Here is a 24,317-nt window from a genome sequence, read left to right as displayed (position 1 = left end):
CGATACCTGGTTGACTTGGCTGCCTCATATTCGGCAGCTTAAACAAACGTGCTGGTGGCATCTTAATGCTCTTCATTGTTTGAGTCACACCAGTTGGGGTGCTGATCGGTCTACCCTTCTGCAGCTGTACCAGGCATTAATTCAGTCCCGTCTAGATTATGGGAGCCTGGCTTACAGTTCAGCATCCCCTTCCGCATTGTGGTTGCTGGACCCCATCCTTCACAGTGGGATCAGACTCGCCACCGGAGCTTTCCGGACAAGCCCTGTCAATAGCATTCTTGTGGAGGCAGGTGTCCCTCCATTGTGATTCCGGGGTCAATGATTACTGGCCACTTATGCTACATACGTTTGTAGCTTGCCCAGGCATCCCAATTATCGTCTCCTGTTACCTCAGTCGGTCGTCAGTCTTCCAGAACGGCAGCCCCGGTCAGGGTGTACAATCATGGTTCGCGTCAGAGGTCTTCTCTCTGGGCTTCAGGTTTTCCATCTTCCACCTCGTTTCCAGGCACCTCTGCGCATACCCCCATAATGTAAGCCCCGCTCATGCCTTTTGCTCGATTTGGCTCGGGTCCCCAAGGTCTTACTCCCTCCTGAGGCCCTCTGCCGCCACTTTCTTTCAATCTCTGCCGCGTTTCAAGGCTGTGACATTGTCCATACTGATGGTTCGATGGTTGCTGGTCATGTCTGTTATGCTCTTACTCTAGGGGATCATTATGAAAAACATTCATTGCCGGCTGGCTGCAGTGTTTTCACTGGCGGGCTGATCGCCATCTCTCGTGCCCTAGAGTATATCCGCTCCTGCTCAGGTGAGTCCTTCGTTATCTGTAGTGACTGCCTGAGTGATTTACGAGCTATCTACCAGTGTTTCCCTCGCTCTCGTCTGGTGATGGCTATCCAGGAGTCCCTCCATACTCTTGCCTGCCTTTGTGTGGACTCCTGATCATGTCAGCATCCCGGGAAATGAACGTGTTGATAAGCTGGCCAAACAGGCTGTTGGTGCACCAGCCTTGGAGATAGGTCTTTCTGAGAGTGACCTCAGGTCAGTTTTACAGCAGAAGGTACTTCGCACCTGGGTTGAAGAATGGCGCACCCTTCCTTCACCCAACAAACTTCGGGCCATCGAGGAGGCTACTGGTGGCACTCCTCCCTGCAGGTCTCTTGCAAGGACTCTGTTGTCCTCTGCCAGCTATGCATTGGACACACCTGGATAACACACAGCTACTTATTGCACCATGAGGATCCACTTTTATGTCGCTGCAGGTCAGCTTTGACGGTGGTCCACATCTAGTTGGACTGCTCACTTTTAAGTCCACTCAGGCAGACATTGGCACTGCTGATATGTTTCCTGCCCTTTTACTGAATGACGTTGCGATGGCAGATTTAGTTTTGAGTTTTATTCATGCAGGTTTTTTTTTGCTTGATCTAAGTGTTTGTCCTTTCTTTTAGTCTGGCCTTTGGCCTACGATTTTAGACTGGGGTTTTTAGTGCGTTTCTTGGCGGTTGGCTTTTCCTTTTTTGTTTGTATGGTCGGCCAATCACTGTCACACTAGGTGGGAGTTTAATTCCTTTTGTCTGGTCTGTGTCTTTTCTGTCCTGTCATCGTCTCTTGTCATCTCCATTGTTTGTTTTTATTCCTTGTGGGGGTTTCAAGTTCATGGAAAAAGAGACCGATGGCCCTAGTAGTCTGGTCCCTTCAGTCCCACAAACCAACCGACCAAAACAAAACAACTAGTCTGAACTTGCTTGCCCTGTTCACCATTGTGGGGTGCATCTGACGTTTGGTGCCTTTCACACTAGGCCTTTTGGCAGTCTCCTCACAGAAGTGGGGGTTCTCTGTATACAAATACGATTGAGGCAACTCCTTGTTTCTTACATAATTGCCATTTGCTAATTCCCTGACCATCCTGTGTGTCCTATCCTCTTTCCTGATGAGTGATGTCTCCCTCCTGACACCTGCCCATGGGTGGGATTGCCAGTTGGCATGCATCTCACATACCTCTGCTGGGATCTCCATCTCTACTCAGTGGAATACACCCTGTATCTTTCCTCCTATACCCCCGTCAGGTGGTGCCTAGACCATGGATTAGGACCATTCATTCAAGGGTCCTATGGTTTTCTGGCTTCTTGTACGTGCCATCCTTGCAGAGTTCCAGGCTCACCCATTGTTTCCTCCTACCTAAGGAACCACCCCCACAGTGTGGTTGTGGAGCAAGACTGACACTATCCCACATATTGGTGGAATTTTAACTTCTTTTTGCCATTCGTGCTAAGTATAGTCCTCCTGATTCCTTAAATTTAATATTAGCAGACAGATCCCACTGATGGTTCTAAGACAATCGATAAGGTGGGATATGCTTTCATGTCTCCTACTGGCTTAGAACACCATTTATTGCCAGGATCATGTAGTGTGTTCACAGCAGAGCTTCTAGCCATTCAGAGCCCTCCAGTTTGTTTCTCAGACCTCCCTCCACAGTGTTTTAAATTTGTTCAGACTCAATGAGCAGCCTGTAGGTTATTGACAGATACTACTCTTAACTCTTCGGTCACTGCTATCCATGACCTCTCTGCCCTTGGCCATGCTGCCATCTCAGTTGTCTTTCTATGGATCCCAAGTCATTTGGGCATCCCAGGGAATGAACTGGCTGACCGTTAGGCTAGAGAAGCAAATACTTACTCCACATTTCCTGTCATGATTCTAGCTGTGGCCGTTGCCCCTGTCAGAGGTTCGAGTCCTCTCTCGGGCATGGGTGTGTTTGGTGTTCTTAGTGTAAGTTAGTTTGTTAGATTAAGTATTGTGTAAGTTTAGGGACCAATGACCTCAGTAGTTTGGTCCCATAAAACTTAACCACAAATTTCAAATTTTCTAGCTGTGGATGTGTGGAGCCACGTCAGATCTCTCTGCCCAAAAATGAAATGACATTTGGTGTGCTACTGCTCATAGTAATAAACTCCTGTCAGGAGTAGTCCACTGTTTTGTGCTGTCTCCACATTGATCGTACCAGGCTCACCCATTGTTTCCTCCTACCTAAGGAACCACCCCCACAGTGTGGTTGTGGAGCAAGACTGACACTATCCCACATATTGGTGGAATTTTAACTTCTTTTTGCCATTCGTGCTAAGTATAGTCCTCCTGATTCCTTAAATTTAATATTAGCAGACAGATTCCCATATGGTTGAACTGGTCCTCAGTTTTCTCCATGGAAGTGCTTTATTTCCATATGAAAGGTTTTACTTTACTCTTGGAGCAGGGGCAGGGTGGTTGTGGTTGGGACCTCTCTTCAGGTCTTCTCAGTCTGGGACACATGATCATTCCCCCATGGAAAGACCCCCTTTTTTTTGCAGTTTTCAGATTTGGTCTCACCTATTACACCTTTTATTGTGTGTGTTTTAACTTCTTTATTTTATAGTTTGACTCCCCTGACTGGATCCGTCCACTTTTAGCAGACCCTCTTTCTTCTGTGACTACCTTCGGAATTGCAGAACTGATGACTTCCGTGTTTGGTCCCATAAAACCTTTTCATCTAATCAAGCTCCAAATAATTCAGTTTTGGCTTCGGAGCACTTGGAGTAATTTAAACTGATTAAAGTGATGTATCACACTGTATTTTGGTATTAGCAGAGTTAATACGTTTGGTGAACCAATTTCCATAAAATTTATGTTGTTTAACACCGAACTTCTTAATTCTTCCCATTGCTTAAGTGGAATAAAAACTCATGCACACAATTACTTTGATGTAAACAAAATATTCGTGCCAAAACAACAACAAGCAATGACTAAACTCTTTGTATAAACAAAAGATAAGCAACTCTAAAGCTTTTACAGATTAGCCAAATTAAGGGACTAAAATTATAAAAACGAAACAAATGAGAGTAAAACTTTATTTTTAACACAGCTGACTGTCTGCCATGTGGATGTTGTGATGCATGCAACCACTTTTAAATTCCTCTAATTTTGCTACCTACTGTGGTGTGTTTTCCTGGGAGTGAACTTTCTTTTCAGAAAACTGCACAGAATTTTTTAAGCCGATTTAAATATCGATTTTTTGAGTGTTATTCATGTAAAAGTCCCCTTAATTCTGTGATTGATATCTGTGACTCAAGGGAACTGCCAGAAATGAACATACCAAGTGCTAAAAGAATTGTACAGCACACTAGCTTACATTGCATGTTCCAGAATTAGAATTGTTCAATTTTGTGCACCCCCTCGAGAGCTCAGCATTTGTTTGCTGGGTGCAGGCTTGTCAACCCTCCAGTTCCTGAGCTGGGGACTGGTAAGCACCACCAGTCCCTTGTCACAGTAAGCTCTGGGCATGCTTCCATGACCACCACATGGATCAGTGGTGGAATGTCCCACCACATGGATCAGTGGTGGAATGTCGTGTGTTTCAGGGAATGGGGATCTTGGCTTGACAGCCCAGATCGAGAGGATGGGATGAACCTCTATAATAAAATAAAAAAATAATAAAAAAAATAATAAAAAATAATGATAAAAAACCCTCAATCTCAAGGTGTGCTGCATGCTGATGGGATGCATGGCTGTTGAGATTGAACAGTCATTAGTGGGCAACCTCTGGGGAACCTACTGCACCTCAGTTGTATAAGGCTTACTCAGGCATGCGAGGCTCTGTCTGAGTGGACCCTTATTTCCCTAGCTGCTCATGGGGGAAAGAGATGGAACCCTCGAAACCGTCATCTCCATCAACCATCAAGGTGTACCGCCTGGGAGTATTCACACCAATTCATCCAGAAGAATGAGAGGGGCTAGTCCTCCTGATAATAGGAATACTTTGGACTGTGGTAACAGAGCTCGTGGAGTCATGAATAACATTGTGTTTCCGGTGATAAAAAGGAAGGAGGGAACATTTGAAAAAGTGTCCCCCTTTCAAATCCATAAGGGTTTGGATGGTCTCTCTGGAACATTAAAATCTATAAAACGATGCGGAATGGCTTATTGTTCATCAAAACTAAAAAGTCAAAGCAGGTAGACCTTCTTAAGAAATCGCAGAAACTGGGTGACTATGTCACTATGCACGCCTCTATCAACTCTAGTAAGGGTATTGTCACATGCCGAGATGTCATGGACATAGACATAGCAGAACTGGAACAAGAATGGACAACCCAGGCAATAACCGATGTGGAGCAACAAACTTGGAGGAATACCGTAATGGAACAACTGAAAGGATTGCCACTTTCATTGTCATGTTTAATTCTTCAAAACTGCCTGACCATCTTATGGTGAGGTTCATTTGACTTAATGTTCGGCCTTACATTCCAAACCCTATGCGGTGTGTTTCAGCCATGCAACCATGAGTTGTGGAGATGAAGCGATCTGTGGTAACTGTGGGAAAGCTGCTCATGACACTGCGACTGATTGCCCATCTCGGGCAATCTGCATCCACTGCTCTTGGAACCACCCAGTATGGAGCCAAGACTGACCTGTTTTTGCTGAAGAATGCAAAATTCAGTGACCAAGCTGATCCCCTATGCCGAAGCCAATGGTGGCGAAACCCCCTATCTTTCCCACCTCATTTTCTTCCATGGTGCAGAAACCTATTGCCAAGGCGGAAGCTTCAATACAGACGATGCATAGTGTGCATGTATCCACTACAAGCACCTTTACTTGCACGTGTCCATGTCAAAGGAGAAAGGAAAGAGTAAGGACAAAGCAATCCAGGCAGCTGCACCAGGAAAGACCAACAACGGTTCTGCAGCGAACATACACAAGATGAAAGAAAAGCAGAGTGCCTACCAATGTGCCCGCCCCTCCCCCCTCCCTCCTCCTCCCCCCCCCTCCCCTGCAATTCCTCCTCATCCTTGAAGGCACAGGGTACAGGGAAAGGCTCATGAAGTTAGTCAAAAGCTGTCTCAAGAGCCATCATTCTTTCCTGTCAGACTGATGGGGATATCATGGAGTAAGATCACTTGGATCCAGGCAGCCCTTCCATTCCCCCTTGCTCTCAGTGTTTCACCTCCCCAGTGCAAAGATGGTGGTAAATTAAAACTGCACCAATCATGCAGCTTCCATACGATAGTGGAACATGAATGGATTCAGGACTCCTGTGGAGGAACTGAAACTCTTAGCACAGGCACTTCCCTTGTGCTTTTGTTTAAAATAAATGCATTTTAAAGATACAGATGTCCTTGTGCTACAGGGATATATGCTATACTGCAAGGATGGTCTATTGGGGGAAAGGTCCAAGGAGGTGTTGCAGTTTTTGTCACTAATATGCACCACCCCTCTGTTCTTAACTTGGCTACTGATCTACAAGCAGCTGCAATTCAAATTCATGCATGTCAAAGAATTACTGTTTGCTTATGTATTTACCTCCACTAGATGCATTACACTATGAGGCTCTCACAGATCTTATCTCTCAACTCCCATGACCATTCCTCCTCCTGGGAGACTTCAGTGTCCATCATGTCCTGTGGGGCTCGACCAATACTTACCCTAGGGGTCGGGTTTTGGAGTGCCTCATGATGTCTCATGAGCTGTGCATCCTCCTTGCATAAGACAGCTGATGCTTACTGTTGATTTGAAACCTCTGAATGCAAATATATCTATGGTTGAAACACTGTCAGTGACCTTTTCTTCGTCAGGTCACTGTATCAGCATAAATGAGATTAATAATTCAGCCAGTGCCAGCAATGGGTAACCTGGTTCAGTGTGTGTTATCACCTATGTACTGTTTCCATGTTAACTGACTGTACAATGTTAGTTTGGGATGTCAGTTTCTGTTGGTCTTTCTTATAATTTTTTTTTTATTTGTGCCCAGGGATAATAATATTTGATTATTTTAGGTCGTTCTTGTCATTCTTTTACAGCTTGCATAATTGTTTATGGTATAGTGTTTCATGCCCTCCTTATTGTAAAGTAAAAATGTTCTGAGTTTCGCTGCATGTTATATTGTACTAGATATTAAGTTTGTATTTTGTACTTTCAGTAGTGGCCATTTTACTTACGTTTCACCTTATACATGTGCTGATATTTGTTGAGTTTGCCAATAAATGTATTTGAGGCTTGTTAAGGATTCACATGCACATAACCTCCAGCCACTTCCCACCGTTTGCTGTGCCACAGTACTTACCCAATTTCAGACATCCCAGAATTGTATAATTTGATTCTGCTTATGGTATTACAACCTAAATGATTAATTGCAAACCAACAGCTCAAGTCTTGAATCTGTTCATTGTCAACATAGCTTCATTTTTGCTGTCAGTAGTATGCCCCTTTTGTAGATAAATGCTCAATGTTCTGTTTATGTGGTCGGTACTAAAGGCAGTGGAATCATCATTCCTTTCCTGACTATGCACCCATCTTATTCAACATGAGAACATCACTACAGGTATTCAGATTTAGGTTATTACATGTTCAATATGCCTGCCATCATTGGTGATGATGTGGCACAGACAAATACTGAAATTTTGCATGACTTGCTGAAGTGTCAGAACATTGATGCTGTTGATGACTTCCTGAATGGCTATTTACAGCTCAGCAATGGTTTTGGGGGTACTGCTGTAGTCCTTGTCTTTAGTATAGCCCCACAAAAAGGAATCACATCGGTTCAGATCCAGAGAATACGGCGGTCAATGGAGGCCCATGCCAGTGGGTACCATTGTTTTGATGGGGTTGAGCTCTATCTATCATGAACCACATCTTGTCAAAATCAGGGTCATTTTGGATAGTGGGGATGAAATCATCTTCCAAAACCTCCATGTACCATTCAGTAGTCACCATGTCATGAAGGAATATTGCACCAATTATTCAGTCATTGGACACTGCACATCACACAGTCATCAATTGAGAGTGAAGAGATTTATTGATCATGAAATGTTAAGTCCCCTAGTTGTGCCAATTTTGCTTATTGATGAATCCGTCCAAATAAAAGTAGGCTTAGTCACTAAACCAAACCATACAGTGCATACATATCCCCCTGCGGGTCCGGGGATTAGAATAGGCCCGCGGTATTCCTGCCTGTCGTAAGAGGCGACTAAAAGGAGTCCATCCCCCTCACGGGGGTAGTTAGCGCCTGCGTCCGGAGACGGACGGTTCCACGACCTATCATCGTGGTCCTTTTGGTTTTTCACTTCTCGTTTCTTCCTTCCTTTTGTTGGTTCCTTTCTTTGCTCTTCCCCACCTCACTGTCTTCCTTACTCTTTCCCTTGCCTTCTCCTTGCCTTCTCCTTGCCTTCTCCTCCTTGCCTTCTCCTCCTTGCCTTCTCCTCCTTGCCTTCTCCTCCTTGCCTTCTCCTCCTTGCCTTCTCCTCCTTGCCTTCTCCTCCTTGCCTTCTCCTCCTTGCCTTCTCCTCCTTGCCTTCTCCTCCTTGCCTTCTCCTCCTTGCCTTCTCCTCCTTGCCTTCTCCTCCTTGCCTTCTCCTCCTTGCCTTCTCCTCCTTGCCTTCTCCTCCTTGCCTTCTCCTCCTTGCCTTCTCCTCCTTGCCTTCTCCTCCTTGCCTTCTCCTCCTTGCCTTCTCCTCCTTGCCTTCTCCTCCTTGCCTTCTCCTCCTTGCCTTCTCCTCCTTGCCTTCTCCTCCTTGCCTTCTCCTCCTTGCCTTCTCCTCCTTGCCTTCTCCTCCTTGCCTTCTCCTCCTTGCCTTCTCCTCCTTGCCTTCTCCTCCTTGCCTTCTCCTCCTTGCCTTCTCCTCCTTGCCTTCTCCTCCTTGCCTTCTCCTCCTTGCCTTCTCCTCCTTGCCTTCTCCTCCTTGCCTTCTCCTCCTTGCCTTCTCCTCCTTGCCTTCTCCTCCTTGCCTTCTCCTCCTTGCCTTCTCCTCCTTGCCTTCTCCTCCTTGCCTTCTCCTCCTTGCCTTCTCCTCCTTGCCTTCTCCTCCTTGCCTTCTCCTCCTTGCCTTCTCCTCCTTGCCTTCTCCTCCTTGCCTTCTCCTCCTTGCCTTCTCCTCCTTGCCTTCTCCTCCTTGCCTTCTCCTCCTTGCCTTCTCCTCCTTGCCTTCTCCTCCTTGCCTTCTCCTCCTTGCCTTCTCCTCCTTGCCTTCTCCTCCTTGCCTTCTCCTCCTTGCCTTCTCCTCCTTGCCTTCTCCTCCTTGCCTTCTCCTCCTTGCCTTCTCCTCCTTGCCTTCTCCTCCTTGCCTTCTCCTCCTTGCCTTCTCCTCCTTGCCTTCTCCTCCTTGCCTTCTCCTCCTTGCCTTCTCCTCCTTGCCTTCTCCTCCTTGCCTTCTCCTCCTTGCCTTCTCCTCCTTGCCTTCTCCTCCTTGCCTTCTCCTCCTTGCCTTCTCCTCCTTGCCTTCTCCTCCTTGCCTTCTCCTCCTTGCCTTCTCCTCCTTGCCTTCTCCTCCTTGCCTTCTCCTCCTTGCCTTCTCCTCCTTGCCTTCTCCTCCTTGCCTTCTCCTCCTTGCCTTCTCCTCCTTGCCTTCTCCTCCTTGCCTTCTCCTCCTTGCCTTCTCCTCCTTGCCTTCTCCTCCTTGCCTTCTCCTCCTTGCCTTCTCCTCCTTGCCTTCTCCTCCTTGCCTTCTCCTCCTTGCCTTCTCCTCCTTGCCTTCTCCTCCTTGCCTTCTCCTCCTTGCCTTCTCCTCCTTGCCTTCTCCTCCTTGCCTTCTCCTCCTTGCCTTCTCCTCCTTGCCTTCTCCTCCTTGCCTTCTCCTCCTTGCCTTCTCCTCCTTGCCTTCTCCTCCTTGCCTTCTCCTCCTTGCCGTCTCCTCCTTGCCGTCTCCTCCTTGCCGTCTCCTCCTTGCCGTCTCCTCCTTGCCGTCTCCTCCTTGCCGTCTCCTCCTTGCCGTCTCCTCCTTGCCGTCTCCTCCTTGCCGTCTCCTCCTTGCCGTCTCCTCCTTGCCGTCTCCTCCTTGCCGTCTCCTCCTTGCCGTCTCCTCCTTGCCGTCTCCTCCTTGCCGTCTCCTCCTTGCCGTCTCCTCCTTGCCGTCTCCTCCTTGCCGTCTCCTCCTTGCCGTCTCCTCCCTGCCGTCTCCTCCCTGCCGTCTCCTCCCTGCCGTCTCCTCCCTGCCGTCTCCTCCCTGCCGTCTCCTCCCTGCCGTCTCCTCCCTGCCGTCTCCTCCCTGCCGTCTCCTCCCTGCCGTCTCCTCCCTGCCGTCTCCTCCCTGCCGTCTCCTCCCTGCCGTCTCCTCCCTGCCGTCTCCTCCCTGCCGTCTCCTCCCTGCCGTCTCCTCCCTGCCGTCTCCTCCCTGCCGTCTCCTCCCTGCCGTCTCCTCCCTGCCGTCTCCTCCCTGCCGTCTCCTCCCTGCCGTCTCCTCCCTGCCGTCTCCTCCCTGCCGTCTCCTCCCTGCCGTCTCCTCCCTGCCGTCTCCTCCCTGCCGTCTCCTCCCTGCCGTCTCCTCCCTGCCGTCTCCTCCCTGCCGTCTCCTCCCTGCCGTCTCCTCCCTGCCGTCTCCTCCCTGCCGTCTCCTCCCTGCCGTCTCCTCCCTGCCGTCTCCTCCCTGCCGTCTCCTCCCTGCCGTCTCCTCCCTGCCGTCTCCTCCCTGCCGTCTCCTCCCTGCCGTCTCCTCCCTGCCGTCTCCTCCCTGCCGTCTCCTCCTTGCCGTCTCCTCCTTGCCGTCTCCTCCTTGCCGTCTCCTCCTTGCCGTCTCCTCCTTGCCGTCTCCTCCTTGCCGTCTCCTCCTTGCCGTCTCCTCCTTGCCGTCTCCTCCTTGCCGTCTCCTCCTTGCCGTCTCCTCCTTGCCGTCTCCTCCTTGCCGTCTCCTCCTTGCCGTCTCCTCCTTGCCGTCTCCTCCTTGCCGTCTCCTCCTTGCCGTCTCCTCCTTGCCGTCTCCTCCTTGCCGTCTCCTCCTTGCCGTCTCCTCCTTGCCGTCTCCTCCTTGCCGTCTCCTCCTTGCCGTCTCCTCCTTGCCGTCTCCTCCTTGCCGTCTCCTCCTTGCCGTCTCCTCCTTGCCGTCTCCTCCTTGCCGTCTCCTCCTTGCCGTCTCCTCCTTGCCGTCTCCTCCTTGCCGTCTCCTCCTTGCCGTCTCCTCCTTGCCGTCTCCTCCTTGCCGTCTCCTCCTTGCCGTCTCCTCCCTGCCGTCTCCTCCCTGCCGTCTCCTCCCTGCCGTCTCCTCCCTGCCGTCTCCTCCCTGCCGTCTCCTCCCTGCCGTCTCCTCCCTGCCGTCTCCTCCCTGCCGTCTCCTCCCTGCCGTCTCCTCCCTGCCGTCTCCTCCCTGCCGTCTCCTCCCTGCCGTCTCCTCCCTGCCGTCTCCTCCCTGCCGTCTCCTCCCTGCCGTCTCCTCCCTGCCGTCTCCTCCCTGCCGTCTCCTCCCTGCCGTCTCCTCCCTGCCGTCTCCTCCCTGCCGTCTCCTCCCTGCCGTCTCCTCCCTGCCGTCTCCTCCCTGCCGTCTCCTCCCTGCCGTCTCCTCCCTGCCGTCTCCTCCCTGCCGTCTCCTCCCTGCCGTCTCCTCCCTGCCGTCTCCTCCCTGCCGTCTCCTCCCTGCCGTCTCCTCCCTGCCGTCTCCTCCCTGCCGTCTCCTCCCTGCCGTCTCCTCCCTGCCGTCTCCTCCCTGCCGTCTCCTCCCTGCCGTCTCCTCCCTGCCGTCTCCTCCCTGCCGTCTCCTCCCTGCCGTCTCCTCCCTGCCGTCTCCTCCCTGCCGTCTCCTCCCTGCCGTCTCCTCCCTGCCGTCTCCTCCCTGCCGTCTCCTCCCTGCCGTCTCCTCCCTGCCGTCTCCTCCCTGCCGTCTCCTCCCTGCCGTCTCCTCCCTGCCGTCTCCTCCCTGCCGTCTCCTCCCTGCCGTCTCCTCCCTGCCGTCTCCTCCCTGCCGTCTCCTCCCTGCCGTCTCCTCCTTGCCGTCTCCTCCTTGCCGTCTCCTCCTTGCCGTCTCCTCCTTGCCGTCTCCTCCTTGCCGTCTCCTCCTTGCCGTCTCCTCCTTGCCGTCTCCTCCTTGCCGTCTCCTCCTTGCCGTCTCCTCCTTGCCGTCTCCTCCTTGCCGTCTCCTCCTTGCCGTCTCCTCCTTGCCGTCTCCTCCTTGCCGTCTCCTCCTTGCCGTCTCCTCCTTGCCGTCTCCTCCTTGCCGTCTCCTCCTTGCCGTCTCCTCCTTGCCGTCTCCTCCTTGCCGTCTCCTCCTTGCCGTCTCCTCCTTGCCGTCTCCTCCTTGCCGTCTCCTCCTTGCCGTCTCCTCCTTGCCGTCTCCTCCTTGCCGTCTCCTCCTTGCCGTCTCCTCCTTGCCGTCTCCTCCTTGCCGTCTCCTCCTTGCCGTCTCCTCCTTGCCGTCTCCTCCTTGCCGTCTCCTCCTTGCCGTCTCCTCCTTGCCGTCTCCTCCTTGCCGTCTCCTCCTTGCCGTCTCCTCCTTGCCGTCTCCTCCTTGCCGTCTCCTCCTTGCCGTCTCCTCCTTGCCGTCTCCTCCTTGCCGTCTCCTCCTTGCCGTCTCCTCCTTGCCGTCTCCTCCTTGCCGTCTCCTCCTTGCCGTCTCCTCCTTGCCGTCTCCTCCTTGCCGTCTCCTCCTTGCCGTCTCCTCCTTGCCGTCTCCTCCTTGCCGTCTCCTCCTTGCCGTCTCCTCCTTGCCGTCTCCTCCTTGCCGTCTCCTCCTTGCCGTCTCCTCCTTGCCGTCTCCTCCTTGCCGTCTCCTCCTTGCCGTCTCCTCCTTGCCGTCTCCTCCTTGCCGTCTCCTCCTTGCCGTCTCCTCCTTGCCGTCTCCTCCTTGCCGTCTCCTCCTTGCCGTCTCCTCCTTGCCGTCTCCTCCTTGCCGTCTCCTCCTTGCCGTCTCCTCCTTGCCGTCTCCTCCTTGCCGTCTCCTCCTTGCCGTCTCCTCCTTGCCGTCTCCTCCTTGCCGTCTCCTCCTTGCCGTCTCCTCCTTGCCGTCTCCTCCTTGCCGTCTCCTCCTTGCCGTCTCCTCCTTGCCGTCTCCTCCTTGCCGTCTCCTCCTTGCCGTCTCCTCCTTGCCGTCTCCTCCTTGCCGTCTCCTCCTTGCCGTCTCCTCCTTGCCGTCTCCTCCTTGCCGTCTCCTCCTTGCCGTCTCCTCCTTGCCGTCTCCTCCTTGCCGTCTCCTCCTTGCCGTCTCCTCCTTGCCGTCTCCTCCTTGCCGTCTCCTCCTTGCCGTCTCCTCCTTGCCGTCTCCTCCTTGCCGTCTCCTCCTTGCCGTCTCCTCCTTGCCGTCTCCTCCTTGCCGTCTCCTCCTTGCCGTCTCCTCCTTGCCGTCTCCTCCTTGCCGTCTCCTCCTTGCCGTCTCCTCCTTGCCGTCTCCTCCTTGCCGTCTCCTCCTTGCCGTCTCCTCCTTGCCGTCTCCTCCTTGCCGTCTCCTCCTTGCCGTCTCCTCCTTGCCGTCTCCTCCTTGCCGTCTCCTCCTTGCCGTCTCCTCCTTGCCGTCTCCTCCTTGCCGTCTCCTCCTTGCCGTCTCCTCCTTGCCGTCTCCTCCTTGCCGTCTCCTCCTTGCCGTCTCCTCCTTGCCGTCTCCTCCTTGCCGTCTCCTCCTTGCCGTCTCCTCCTTGCCGTCTCCTCCTTGCCGTCTCCTCCTTGCCGTCTCCTCCTTGCCGTCTCCTCCTTGCCGTCTCCTCCTTGCCGTCTCCTCCTTGCCGTCTCCTCCTTGCCGTCTCCTCCTTGCCGTCTCCTCCTTGCCGTCTCCTCCTTGCCGTCTCCTCCTTGCCGTCTCCTCCTTGCCGTCTCCTCCTTGCCGTCTCCTCCTTGCCGTCTCCTCCCTGCCGTCTCCTCCCTGCCGTCTCCTCCCTGCCGTCTCCTCCCTGCCGTCTCCTCCCTGCCGTCTCCTCCCTGCCGTCTCCTCCCTGCCGTCTCCTCCCTGCCGTCTCCTCCCTGCCGTCTCCTCCCTGCCGTCTCCTCCCTGCCGTCTCCTCCCTGCCGTCTCCTCCCTGCCGTCTCCTCCCTGCCGTCTCCTCCCTGCCGTCTCCTCCCTGCCTTCTCCTCCCTGCCTTCTCCTCCCTGCCTTCTCCTCCCTGCCTTCTCCTCCTCGCCTTCTCCTCCTCGACTTCTCCTCCTCGACTTCTCCTCCTCGACTTCTCCTCCTCGACTTCTCCTCCTCGACTTCTCCTCCTCGACTTCTCCTCCTCGACTTCTCCTCCTCGACTTCTCCTCCTCGACTTCTCCTCCTCGACTTCTCCTCCTCGACTTCTCCTCCTCGACTTCTCCTCCTCGACTTCTCCTCCTCGACTTCTCCTCCTCGACTTTTTCTCCTTGCCTTCTCTGGTCTCCGCCTCGGCGTTTGAGACAGTCTGTCCTCTTTCTCCCTCTCTCTCTTCTTTTTCCTCTTCTTCCTTCCTCCCTGTGCGTGCCTGAAGGCCGACCCACGCGCTCGCACGCGTAGCCGGTGACGGGGTAACGCGTAAGTCCCCGCCCTGGGTAGACATGTAAGGCACCCGCGTACCCCCTGGTAAAGGCCAGGCCCGGGGAGGGGTGATTGCCTGAGCTGATACCCTCTGACCATGCTGATTGGTCCCTCCGTCTGTTTCTCGGGAGGTGTGACCTGAGGTGTAAACGTTCACCTAAGGCGGGAGTGCCCTCTGAGAGGGTCCCCACAAGGAAGGAGCGCGCCATCGGAGACGCTGGCAATCATGGGGGATTCCTCCGCAATGGATTCTACTCCATCTCTTTAGACTTCGACCCAAAAACGGAAACGTGACCAGCCAACAGTGACAAAAGTACTACCGCCTGCCCCACAGTTCCTCGTAGTTTCTCGATCTGAGGACGGAAAGGATTTTTCCTCTGTCAACCCTTTCGTTATTCAGATGGGCGTAGATGCCATAGCCGGATCTGTCAAATCTTGTACCAGGTTGCGTAACGGCACCTTATTACTAGAAACTGAGAGTGCCTTTCAGGCACAAAAACTGCTTCGGGCCACCCTCCTGTACACGTTCCCTGTCCGGGTGGAGGCCCACCGAACCTTGAATTCGTCTCGTGGTGTAGTCTATACTAGCTCCCTTGACGGATTGACTGACGAGGAGCTTCAATCATTCCTCGCTGAGCAGGGCGTGACGGCTGTCCATAGGGTCATGAAAAAGGTCAACAATGACCTTGTACTGACCCGGACAATTTTCTTGACCTTCGATAGTGTTAAGCTGCCATCGCGCATCAAGGCGGGCTACGAGGTTATTTCTGTTCGCCCCTATGTCCCGACACCTATGCGCTGCTACCAGTGTCAGCGTTTCAATCACACTCGACAGTCTTGTTCCAATGCGGCTAAATGTGTCACTTGTGGCAGGGATGCCCATGAGGGTGACTGTCCACCTCCGTCTCCTCGTTGTGTGAACTGTCAGGGTGACCATGCCGCGTCCTCCCGCGACTGTCCTGTCTATAAGGAAGAACGCTGTATCCAGGAAATTCGGGTCAAAGAGAAAGTGTCCACCTCGGCTGCTCGCAAGCTATTGGCTAGTAGGAAGCCCACGCTGCTCCCAGCGGGGAAATACAGTACTGTCCTCGCCTCTCCTCGGACTACCCGGGAGGTAGCAACCCAGACATGCGATCTGACCTTCAGCACCACGGTCGTCCGTTCGGCCAGTGCTAAGATCGCGCGGTCGACGTCTCCTCTTCCTCCCATTACCCCACAGACACGAGCACCTTCCTCAGCTTCTGCTAAGACGAAGACACCGAAGTCAGATGCACGGGCCTTCAAGAAGGAACCATCCCGTGCAGACTTCCTCCGTACCTCGACCTCCCAGCCTTCGACCGGTACTTCCACTACACGTCCTTCCAAAAAGGCGCATAGGAAGCACAGTTCTCCTTCCCCGCCACGGCGCATTTCTTCTCTTGCGCCACCCAGCGGCTGCCGCCCCAGGCCGTCATCCGTTTCGCCTGGCCGCACCGCTGGTCGCCGTACATCTGGCCGTTCACTGGCGGAGGAAGCTCCCCCTCCCGGCCATCCTCCCGAGATGGCCGATGACCCTATAGACCCAATGGACGATGACTGTCCGCCTACTGATAGCGGCGGCAGTGCTCGCTCGAAGCCAGGCCCTAAGCGGCCTTCGAGGTGACCACTTCTCTCATCTTCCTTTTCTTACGATGGCACTTATTCACTGGAATATTCGCAGCATTCGCTCCAACCGAGAGGACTTGAAGTTGCTGCTCCGCTTGCACCGTCCGCTTGTCGTAGCCCTCCAGGAAACGAAGCTACGCCCATGCGATCAAATTGCCTTGGCACACTACACCTCTGTGCGTTTTGACCTACCCCCTGTGGTAGGTATCCCAGCTCATGGAGGGGTTATGTTGCTGGTCCGGGATGATATTTACTACGATCCCATCACGTTGCACACCGGCCTGCAGGCATTTGCCATCCGCATTACTCTCCCCACTTTTACGTTTTCCTTTTGTACCGTTTACACTCCATCGTCATCTGCCGTTACCAGGGCAGACGTGATGCAACTTATTGCTCAGCTACCTGCACCATTTTTGTTAACTGGAGACTTCAATGCCCACCATCCCCTTTGGGGCTCTCCAGCATCCTGCCCGAGGGGCTCCTTGTTAGCAGACCTTTTCAACCAGCTCGATCTTGTCTGCCTCAATACTGGCGCCCCTACTTTTCTTTCGGACACATCTCACACCTATTCCCATTTAGACCTCTCTATATGTACTCCCCAACTTGCACGCCGGTTTGAGTGGTATGCACTTTCTGATACATATTCGAGCGACCACTTCCCGTGTGTTATCCATCTCCTGCAGCATACCCCCTCTCTAATTGGACCATCTCCAAGGCAGACTGGGGGCTCTTCTCTTCCAGGGCGACCTTTCAGGATCCAACCTTTACAAGCTGCGATCGTCAGGTCGCACACCTCACGGAAGTCATTCTCGCTGCTGCTGAATATTCCATCCCTCACCCTCCTTCTTCTCCACGTCGCGTACCGGTCCCTTGGTGGACCGCAGCATGTAGAGACGCTTTACGTGCTCGTCGACGTGCTTTACGCACTTTTAAACGCCACCCTACAGTGGCGAATTGTATCAATTATAAACGATTACGTGCTCAGTGTCGTCGTATTATCAAAGAAATCAAGAAAGCCAGCTGGGCTGCTTTCACAAGCACCTTCAACAGTTTTACTCCTTCTTCTGTTGTCTGGGGTAGCCTGCGCCGACTATCTGGCACTAAGGTCCACTCACCAGTTTCTGGCTTGAAGGTCGCGAATGACGTCCTTGTGGCCCCTGAGGCTGTCTCCAATGCCTTCGGCCGCTTTTTCGCAGAGGTTTCGAGCTCCGCTCATTACCACCCTGCCTTCCTCCCCCGCAAACAGGCAGAGGAGGCTAGGCAACCTGACTTCCGCTCCTCGAATTGTGAAAGTTATAATGCCCCATTCACCATGCGGGAACTCGAAACCGCACTTGGCCGATCACGGTCCTCCGCTCCAGGGCCTGATTCTATTCATATTCAGATGCTGAAGAACCTTTCTCCTGCGGGTAAAGGTTTTCTTCTTCGTACATACAATCGCATCTGGATTGAGGGACATGTTCCAGCATGCTGGCGCGAGTCTATTGTTGTCCCGATTCCTAATCCGGGGAAGGACAAGCACTTGCCTTCCAGTTATCGACCCATCTCGCTTACCAGCTGTGTCTGTAAAGTGATGGAGCGAATGGTTAACTCTCGATTGGTTTCGCTGCTCGAGTCTCGACGCCTACTTACCAATGTACAATGTGGATTTCGTAGGCGCCGCTCTGCTGTTGACCATCTGGTTACCTTGTCGACCTTCATTATGAATAACTTCTTGCGGAAGCGCCCGACCGCGGCTGTGTTCTTTGATTTGGAGAAGGCTTACGACACCTGTTGGAAGGCGGGCATTCTCCGCACCATGCATACATGGGGCCTTCGCGGTCGCCTCCCTCTTTTTATTCGTTCCTTTTTAATGGATCGACAGTTCAGGGTACGTGTGGGTTCTGTCCTGTCCGACACCTTTCGCCAGGAGAATGGGGTGCCACAGGGCTCAGTTTTGAGCGTCGCTCTCTTCGCCATCGCGATCAATCCAATAATGGATTGCCTCCCAGCTGATGTATCAGGCTCCCTTTTCGTGGACGATTTTACCATCTATTGCAGCGCGCAGTGTACACGTGTCCTGGAGCGCTGTCTTCAGCGTTCTCTTGACCGTCTTTACTCCTGGAGTGTCGCCAATGGCTTCCGGTTTTCTGCCGAGAAGACGGTCTGTATTAACTTCTGGCGATACAAAGAGTTTCTCCCACCGTCCTTACGACTCAGTCCCGTTGCTCTCCCAATCGTGGAGACAACCAAATTTTTAGGCCTTACATTTGACAGGAAACTTAGCTGGTCTCCACATGTCATATTTGGCCGCCCGTTGTACCCGTTCTTTAAATGTCCTCCGTGTTCTCAGTGGTCTGTCGTGGGGAGCGGATCGAACCATCCTACTTCGTCTATATCGGTCGATCGTCCGCTCCAAGCTGGATTATGGGAGCTTCGTATACTCCTCTGCACAGCCATCCATCTTATGCCGCCTCAACTCCATACAACATCGGGGTTTACGACTTGCGATTGGAGCATTTTATACCAGTCCCGTAGAGAGTCTTCATGCTGACGCTGGCGAATTGCCACTCACCTACCGGCGCGATATACTGCTTTGTCGGTATGCCTGTCGGCTACTGTCAATGCCCGACCATCCGTCTTATCGTTCCTTTTTTGACGACTCTCTTGACCGTCAATACGGGTTGTATGTCTCTGCCCTGCTACCCCCTGGAGTTCGCTTTCGTCGCCTCCTTCAACACCTTACTTTTTCCCTCCCAGCAACCTTTCGAGTGGGCGAGAGCCGCACGCCACCTTGGCTCCAGGCTCAGGTCCGCGTTCACCTTGACCTCAGCTCGCTCCCAAAAGAGGTCACCCCCGGTTCGGTCTACCACTCCCGTTTTTTGGAACTTCGTTCGAAGTTCATCGACATGACTTTCATTTATACAGATGGCTCCAAGACCAATGACGGGGTCGGGTGTTCCTTTATTGTCGAGGCACAAAGTTTCAAATACCGGCTCCATGGCCATTGTTCGGTCTTCACAGCTGAGCTCTTTGCCCTCTACCAGGCTGTTCTTTACATCTGCCGCCACCAACATTCTGCTTATGTCATCTGCTCAGATTCCCTGAGCGCCATCCAGAGCCTCAGTGATCCGTACCCGGTTCACCCTTTCGTACACCGGATCCAACGCTCTCTTCAGCAGCTGGTGGACGTCGGTTCTCCAGTTAGCTTTATGTGGGTTCTGGGCCATGTCGGTATCCCTGGGAACGAAGCTGCAGATGCCGCGGCCAAGGCTGCGGTCCTCCAGCCTCGGACAGCTTCTTGTTGCGTCCCTTCGTCCGATTTTAGCAGGGTGATTTGTCGGCGCATCTTATCTCTGTGGCATGCCGATTGGGCTGCACTTACCGACAACAAGCTTCGGGCCTTAAAACCTCTTCCCGTGGCTTGGACGTCCTCCTCACGCCCTTCTCGGCGGGAGGAGGTCGTTTTAGCCCGGTTAAGAATTGGACACTGCCGGTTCAGCCATCGCCATCTGCTGACGGCTGCGCCGGCGCCGTTCTGCCTATGTGGGCACTTGCTGACGGTTAGACACATTTTAATGTCCTGTCCAGATCTTAACACACTGCGCCTCGATCTTAACCTGCCAAATACTTTCGATGCCATTTTAGCGGATGACCCACGAGCAGCTGCTCGTGTTCTTCGTTTTATCAATTTGACAAACCTCGCTAAGGACATTTGATGATGCTGTTCTTTAATCCTATGCCTGTCAGTCTGTCTTTTATCGTGTTTTCCCTTTTAGTTGTTGTGGTCAACTTGTGCCTCGCGGTGCATTCTTAGAGTAGTCAGGGCGCTAATGACCATTGAAGTTGTGCGCCCTAAAACCACAAAAAAAAAAAAAAAAAAAAAAAAAAAAATACAGTGCATACTAATTCCCAACAATCCCCATGGCACACTGTGCAGTTTAAACATCCTAATGCAAGCTGTTGAAAAGTTATGACAATTTTATTTCTTATAGCTCAATAACTGTCACTCTGTGAATACTTTATCTTTTCTGCCCCTTTTCACTCTCAGTACATATACAATATACGGTACATATGAAATCTATAATTTTTTGTCAAAACTGCATATTTCAAATCCTTATTACTCAGTGTGTAGTTTGCAGGCCACTGATAACAGCAGTGTTAACAGCTCATGCAGAAACATGTTATTTAAAGAAATATTCAACATTTACTATTCATGAAAAGCATGCGCAGTTGCAAATTGGACCTCAAATAATTATTTCAGGATTAACATAACTTATTTGAAAGCACCATTCTCTTGTGACAGTCTTTTTGTTGTGCTTTTTTGTGACTCAGCATCTCCACTATATGGTGAGGAGCAACTTTCCTTTTCATAATATTGTTACATTCCACACTGGATTTAACATTGTTAAGTTAGAAATTTTGAGATTATATAAAAATGTTTGTTGCCTTTAGTAAATCCCAATGCATTTTCAGAAAGTAGAATAATAATTTATATACATTTAAGGACATTGAGCCAATTGTTAATCAAAATAATTGACTGCCTGATATGTATGTGTTGGCTACTTTTAAAACCTTTTTATTTTATTATTGTAAATGTAGTAACTATGTAATTTAACCTTTTGTAACAACTGCTGATGTCTTTCAGTAGGCATTGTGTACAAAGCCACAGCCAGTCTGCAGGAGAGTGCAGTTATATGTACCTAATTAGTCAGTAGGCCTATATGCTGTGTAAAGACAAAGTAGACTGTTTAGTGTCATCACTGTTTAATGTTCAGAAAGTCAGCCATGGAAAGTACACACAAGAAACATACATTGATTATGAACTACTGTGAATTGTTTCTGTTAAGTTCAACTTTCAAAAATCTCTCTGATGTACTTATGTCTTATTACATATATGAAGTCTAACACACAATAGCTGATCTCCATGAACCAAGAAAACTGGTAATAAATGTGCATAGCATGAAATTGTAGTGTGAGGGTAGTTGTGTAATGTTGTTTAAATTGGACTCAAAGGAACAAGCTATCACCATCTAGACTTTGGATGAAGACAAAGACTTCAGAAGCACAATTCTGAGAAACTTAGTCAGCAACATGAACATTTCTAATCTCTGGTGAGATCTTCATGTTAGTTACATCTACTAAACTGCTGGATGAGGTGGTAGAATGCCTTTACAGAATGTTACGGAAATTACCAAATGACATAAAATGATGGAAGTTTTTAATGCAGAAGCAGTACAAAAGCTAAAGAGTAGTTCTTCATTAAGAATGTGATTTGATACTACAGAAGAAAGAGGTCATACATAAGTAGAATTAGCCAAGAACAACATGTTTGTGTTTCACACATTCTTGCAACAGCAATTACACTGGTGGCCCCTAAAATTGCAGTACCAAGAATTACCCATGAAACAAACATCAAATTGGCATGAAGTGTTCATGTTTGGATATAAAAATCATTAGCATTTCAGCAAATCACAAAAAGTAGGAGTAATGCATTATGTTCTGTGTACAAGGAAAAATTATGCACTATCTTTCTCTGTCAGAAATAACATTTGAATGTTGATTGTTTTTGAGAGGATACTTATGCCACCTGTAAGAATAATAAGCCTTTTCCTGCACATGTAAGACTTTGACAGCAGGTGGAACATCGCCTATGGTGACTACAATTTATCTTACAGTGATACAACTGCTCAACTTCGTCACATGACTGTCATGTGAATGTGGAATCATTCAGTCCAGGAGACAAAACTCAGTGCCATGAAGGGAATAAACAGCCCAATGCAACTAGTGCCTGAGATGACATACATAATTTTCACTGTTTTTTTTATGTCACATACTTTGTCAGAAATTGGACTACTTTGCAGCAAGACAAGTATCCACGCAACTGGTGTGATATCTGGAGCACCATGAGCTGTCAGTGTGGGAACCATTGCTGCAGCTTCCCTAGGTGCACCAGAGGAGAGGGATGCACCAATAGTGGTGCACTTAATGAGAACAGTGGATACAGGCTTCTCATATTTTCAGATGAGTCCCAGTTCTATGGACAGGCTCACAATGGATATCAGTGTGTGGAGATTCTGAGGAGAACAAACTTCGTGAGATGGGATTTGTTATTGTCATAAGGGTCCAGCACCACACAACACTATCACCTCTGGTTCACACAGCAGAATTATTTTTACAGCAGGCATTACATTTGTGATGTGTTAAATCTGGTGATCACTAGGAAGGTATCTTTCAACAAGATGTGATAACACTTAGCATGTGCTGTCCTGACCTACTTTGATGCAAAGGATGTTCCACTGTTGGCCTGACATCACATTCTACAGATCTCTCACCATTGAAAACATTCCTGGAAGTCTGGTATGCCATACACAAAAATCACTAAGCATCAAGAATTTTGGCAGCATGGTACATCGGCATGGGTTAACATAGCCGTATCCGAGATCAGTATAAATAAAGAAAATTGCAACCAGTCACTTTTATCAAATATTCAATTACTCCATTAACCAGTTTTTGAATCTTTTCAGGCTCATCTTCTCATGGTACACATGGAATTACACATTTATTTCCATATTGTGATGCTAGGTGCTGGCTTGCAACTGTATGAGTGGTTCTATTAAGATTGTCAGATGGCAGCAGATCACTCACTTTTCACTATGAATATATGCTGATAGTCATAATAGATCTGTCAGCATCCACCATGTGCTGTATGAATGGTGCATGTGATATGTGGCTTTATAATTGATATCAACTCGGCAACTTCTGTTGTGATAGCCATTTGGCCACAATTTGCGTATAGCACTTACATGTTTATTTCCATAGTGTGATGCTTGGTACTGACTTGTGACAGTGTGAGCAGCTTTAACTGATCCCCAGTCAAGTTAGACCATTGTTGCTGTCAGAGGTAACAGTTCAGTGTACTTCAGTCTGTATACGTCCAAATCACCTAAAAATTTAATCGTACTTTTTCCTTCCATAACATATACATACAATAAGTAAAATTTCGTTATTTGCTATCCTTCCTGGTGTTGAAACTTTAACAGCATCTAAATAAAAATGGACATGGTAAAGACCAAATGCAACTAAAAACTAAATTCATAATATAACAAAGAAATATAGCATTTGACATGAGTCTTGTCACATGTTAGTACAGAATTGTCTGCATAGTGTTTGTGGTGCAGTGTCACATGAAGTAGCCAAGTGGCTATCAAAGCAGTTCCACATGTACGGACCAGGGGCCCTTTGGATTTACATGTTTTATTCCTTATTTTTGTGAATTTATCGTGTCATGTTCGTTCTTTGCTGTTTACCTGTTAATGTGTTAATAAGGGCTGACTAGTTCCCTTTTAGAAAGGGTTTGGTGAATTAAAGTATTATACCTCTCTTTTGCTGATGATCAACCATGCCAGTAGACAACGCACCAACAGTTAATCTCTTGAACTCCAGCCAAGTGTTGGATTGCTAGTTCTGGTTATGAGCACATCCAAACAAAAGTAGGTCAGCTGAAGTCAAGCCAAAATCAACAAGTCGTGACACTTGAAATGATCAAGAACTGGAAGGAATTGAACCACAACTGTTTTTTATTGATTTTACAGCAAGTTGGAAGAACCAGCTATGTCAGTACTAGTGGTCTGCTTGCTTCCATTTTGGTCCAGTAACCCAGTCCCTTGGTTCACACAGGTGGAAGCAAGTGTATGCTGCACTGGAATTGTGGCTGACACAACAAAGTTCACCCTTGTAGTGAGCCAGTTGGATTACCACTTTGTGGCTGAGTTGCAAGATGTCATCATTGCACTTCACTGGAGACGAATTCCTATAAGAGGCTCAAGGCGGAACAGGACAATTGCTGCTTCACTGGAGGATAGAATGCATAGAGTTCTTATGCAAGAGGATACTGGAGATAGTAAGCAGTTGCAACATCTAAGACACCTGAACAGCAATGTGGATATTGTCACCATGCCAGACAATTTACAATAAGGTGACAGTTCATGTGATACTTCCTTTCTCCCAGCATAGTGCAGCAACTCAACATGGCATAAACTCAGCAAGGTGTTGGAAATGCTCTGCAGAAATATTGAGCCATGCTACCTCTATAGCCATCCATAATTGTGAAAGCGTTGCTGTTGTAGGATTTTTGCACACACTGTCCTCTTGATTCACATAAATGTTCGTTGGGATTCATGTCGGGCTACCTAGGTGGCCATATCATTCATTCAAATTGTCCAGAATGCTCTGGAAACCAATTGCAAATAACTGTGGCTTGGTGATATGGCACACTGTCATCCATAAAAATTCAATAATTGTTTGAGAACATGAAGTCTATGAATGTCTACAAATGGCCTCCATGTAGCTGAATAGAACCATGTCCAGTTTATGATCAGTTCAGCTGGCAGTTTCTTCTATGTATACACTGCCCACTGCCACCACCAGCGTGCACAGTGCATTGTGTACAACTTTGGTCCACAGAACTGCTGGATTTGTGCCACACTCACACT

General features: G+C 50.1%; 1 protein-coding gene across 1 annotated transcript in view; it reads right to left on the bottom strand.

Moving 5' to 3' along the window:
* Positions 1-24,317, bottom strand: part of LOC124788487 (trichohyalin-like) — a 76,189-nt gene that overhangs the window by 40,924 nt on the left and 10,948 nt on the right. Inside the window, exon 2 of the mRNA XM_047255757.1 lies at positions 8,136-13,968. Coding sequence (XP_047111713.1) covers positions 8,136-13,968 — 5,833 coding nt within the window. The remainder of the gene's footprint in view (positions 1-8,135; positions 13,969-24,317) is intronic.

This window comes from Schistocerca piceifrons, chromosome 3 (genome assembly GCF_021461385.2).
Source record: "Schistocerca piceifrons isolate TAMUIC-IGC-003096 chromosome 3, iqSchPice1.1, whole genome shotgun sequence".
Lineage (NCBI taxonomy): Eukaryota > Metazoa > Arthropoda > Insecta > Orthoptera > Acrididae > Schistocerca > Schistocerca piceifrons.
Note: the sequence above shows the minus strand (reverse complement) of the source record. Positions and strands in the feature narration are given on the sequence as shown.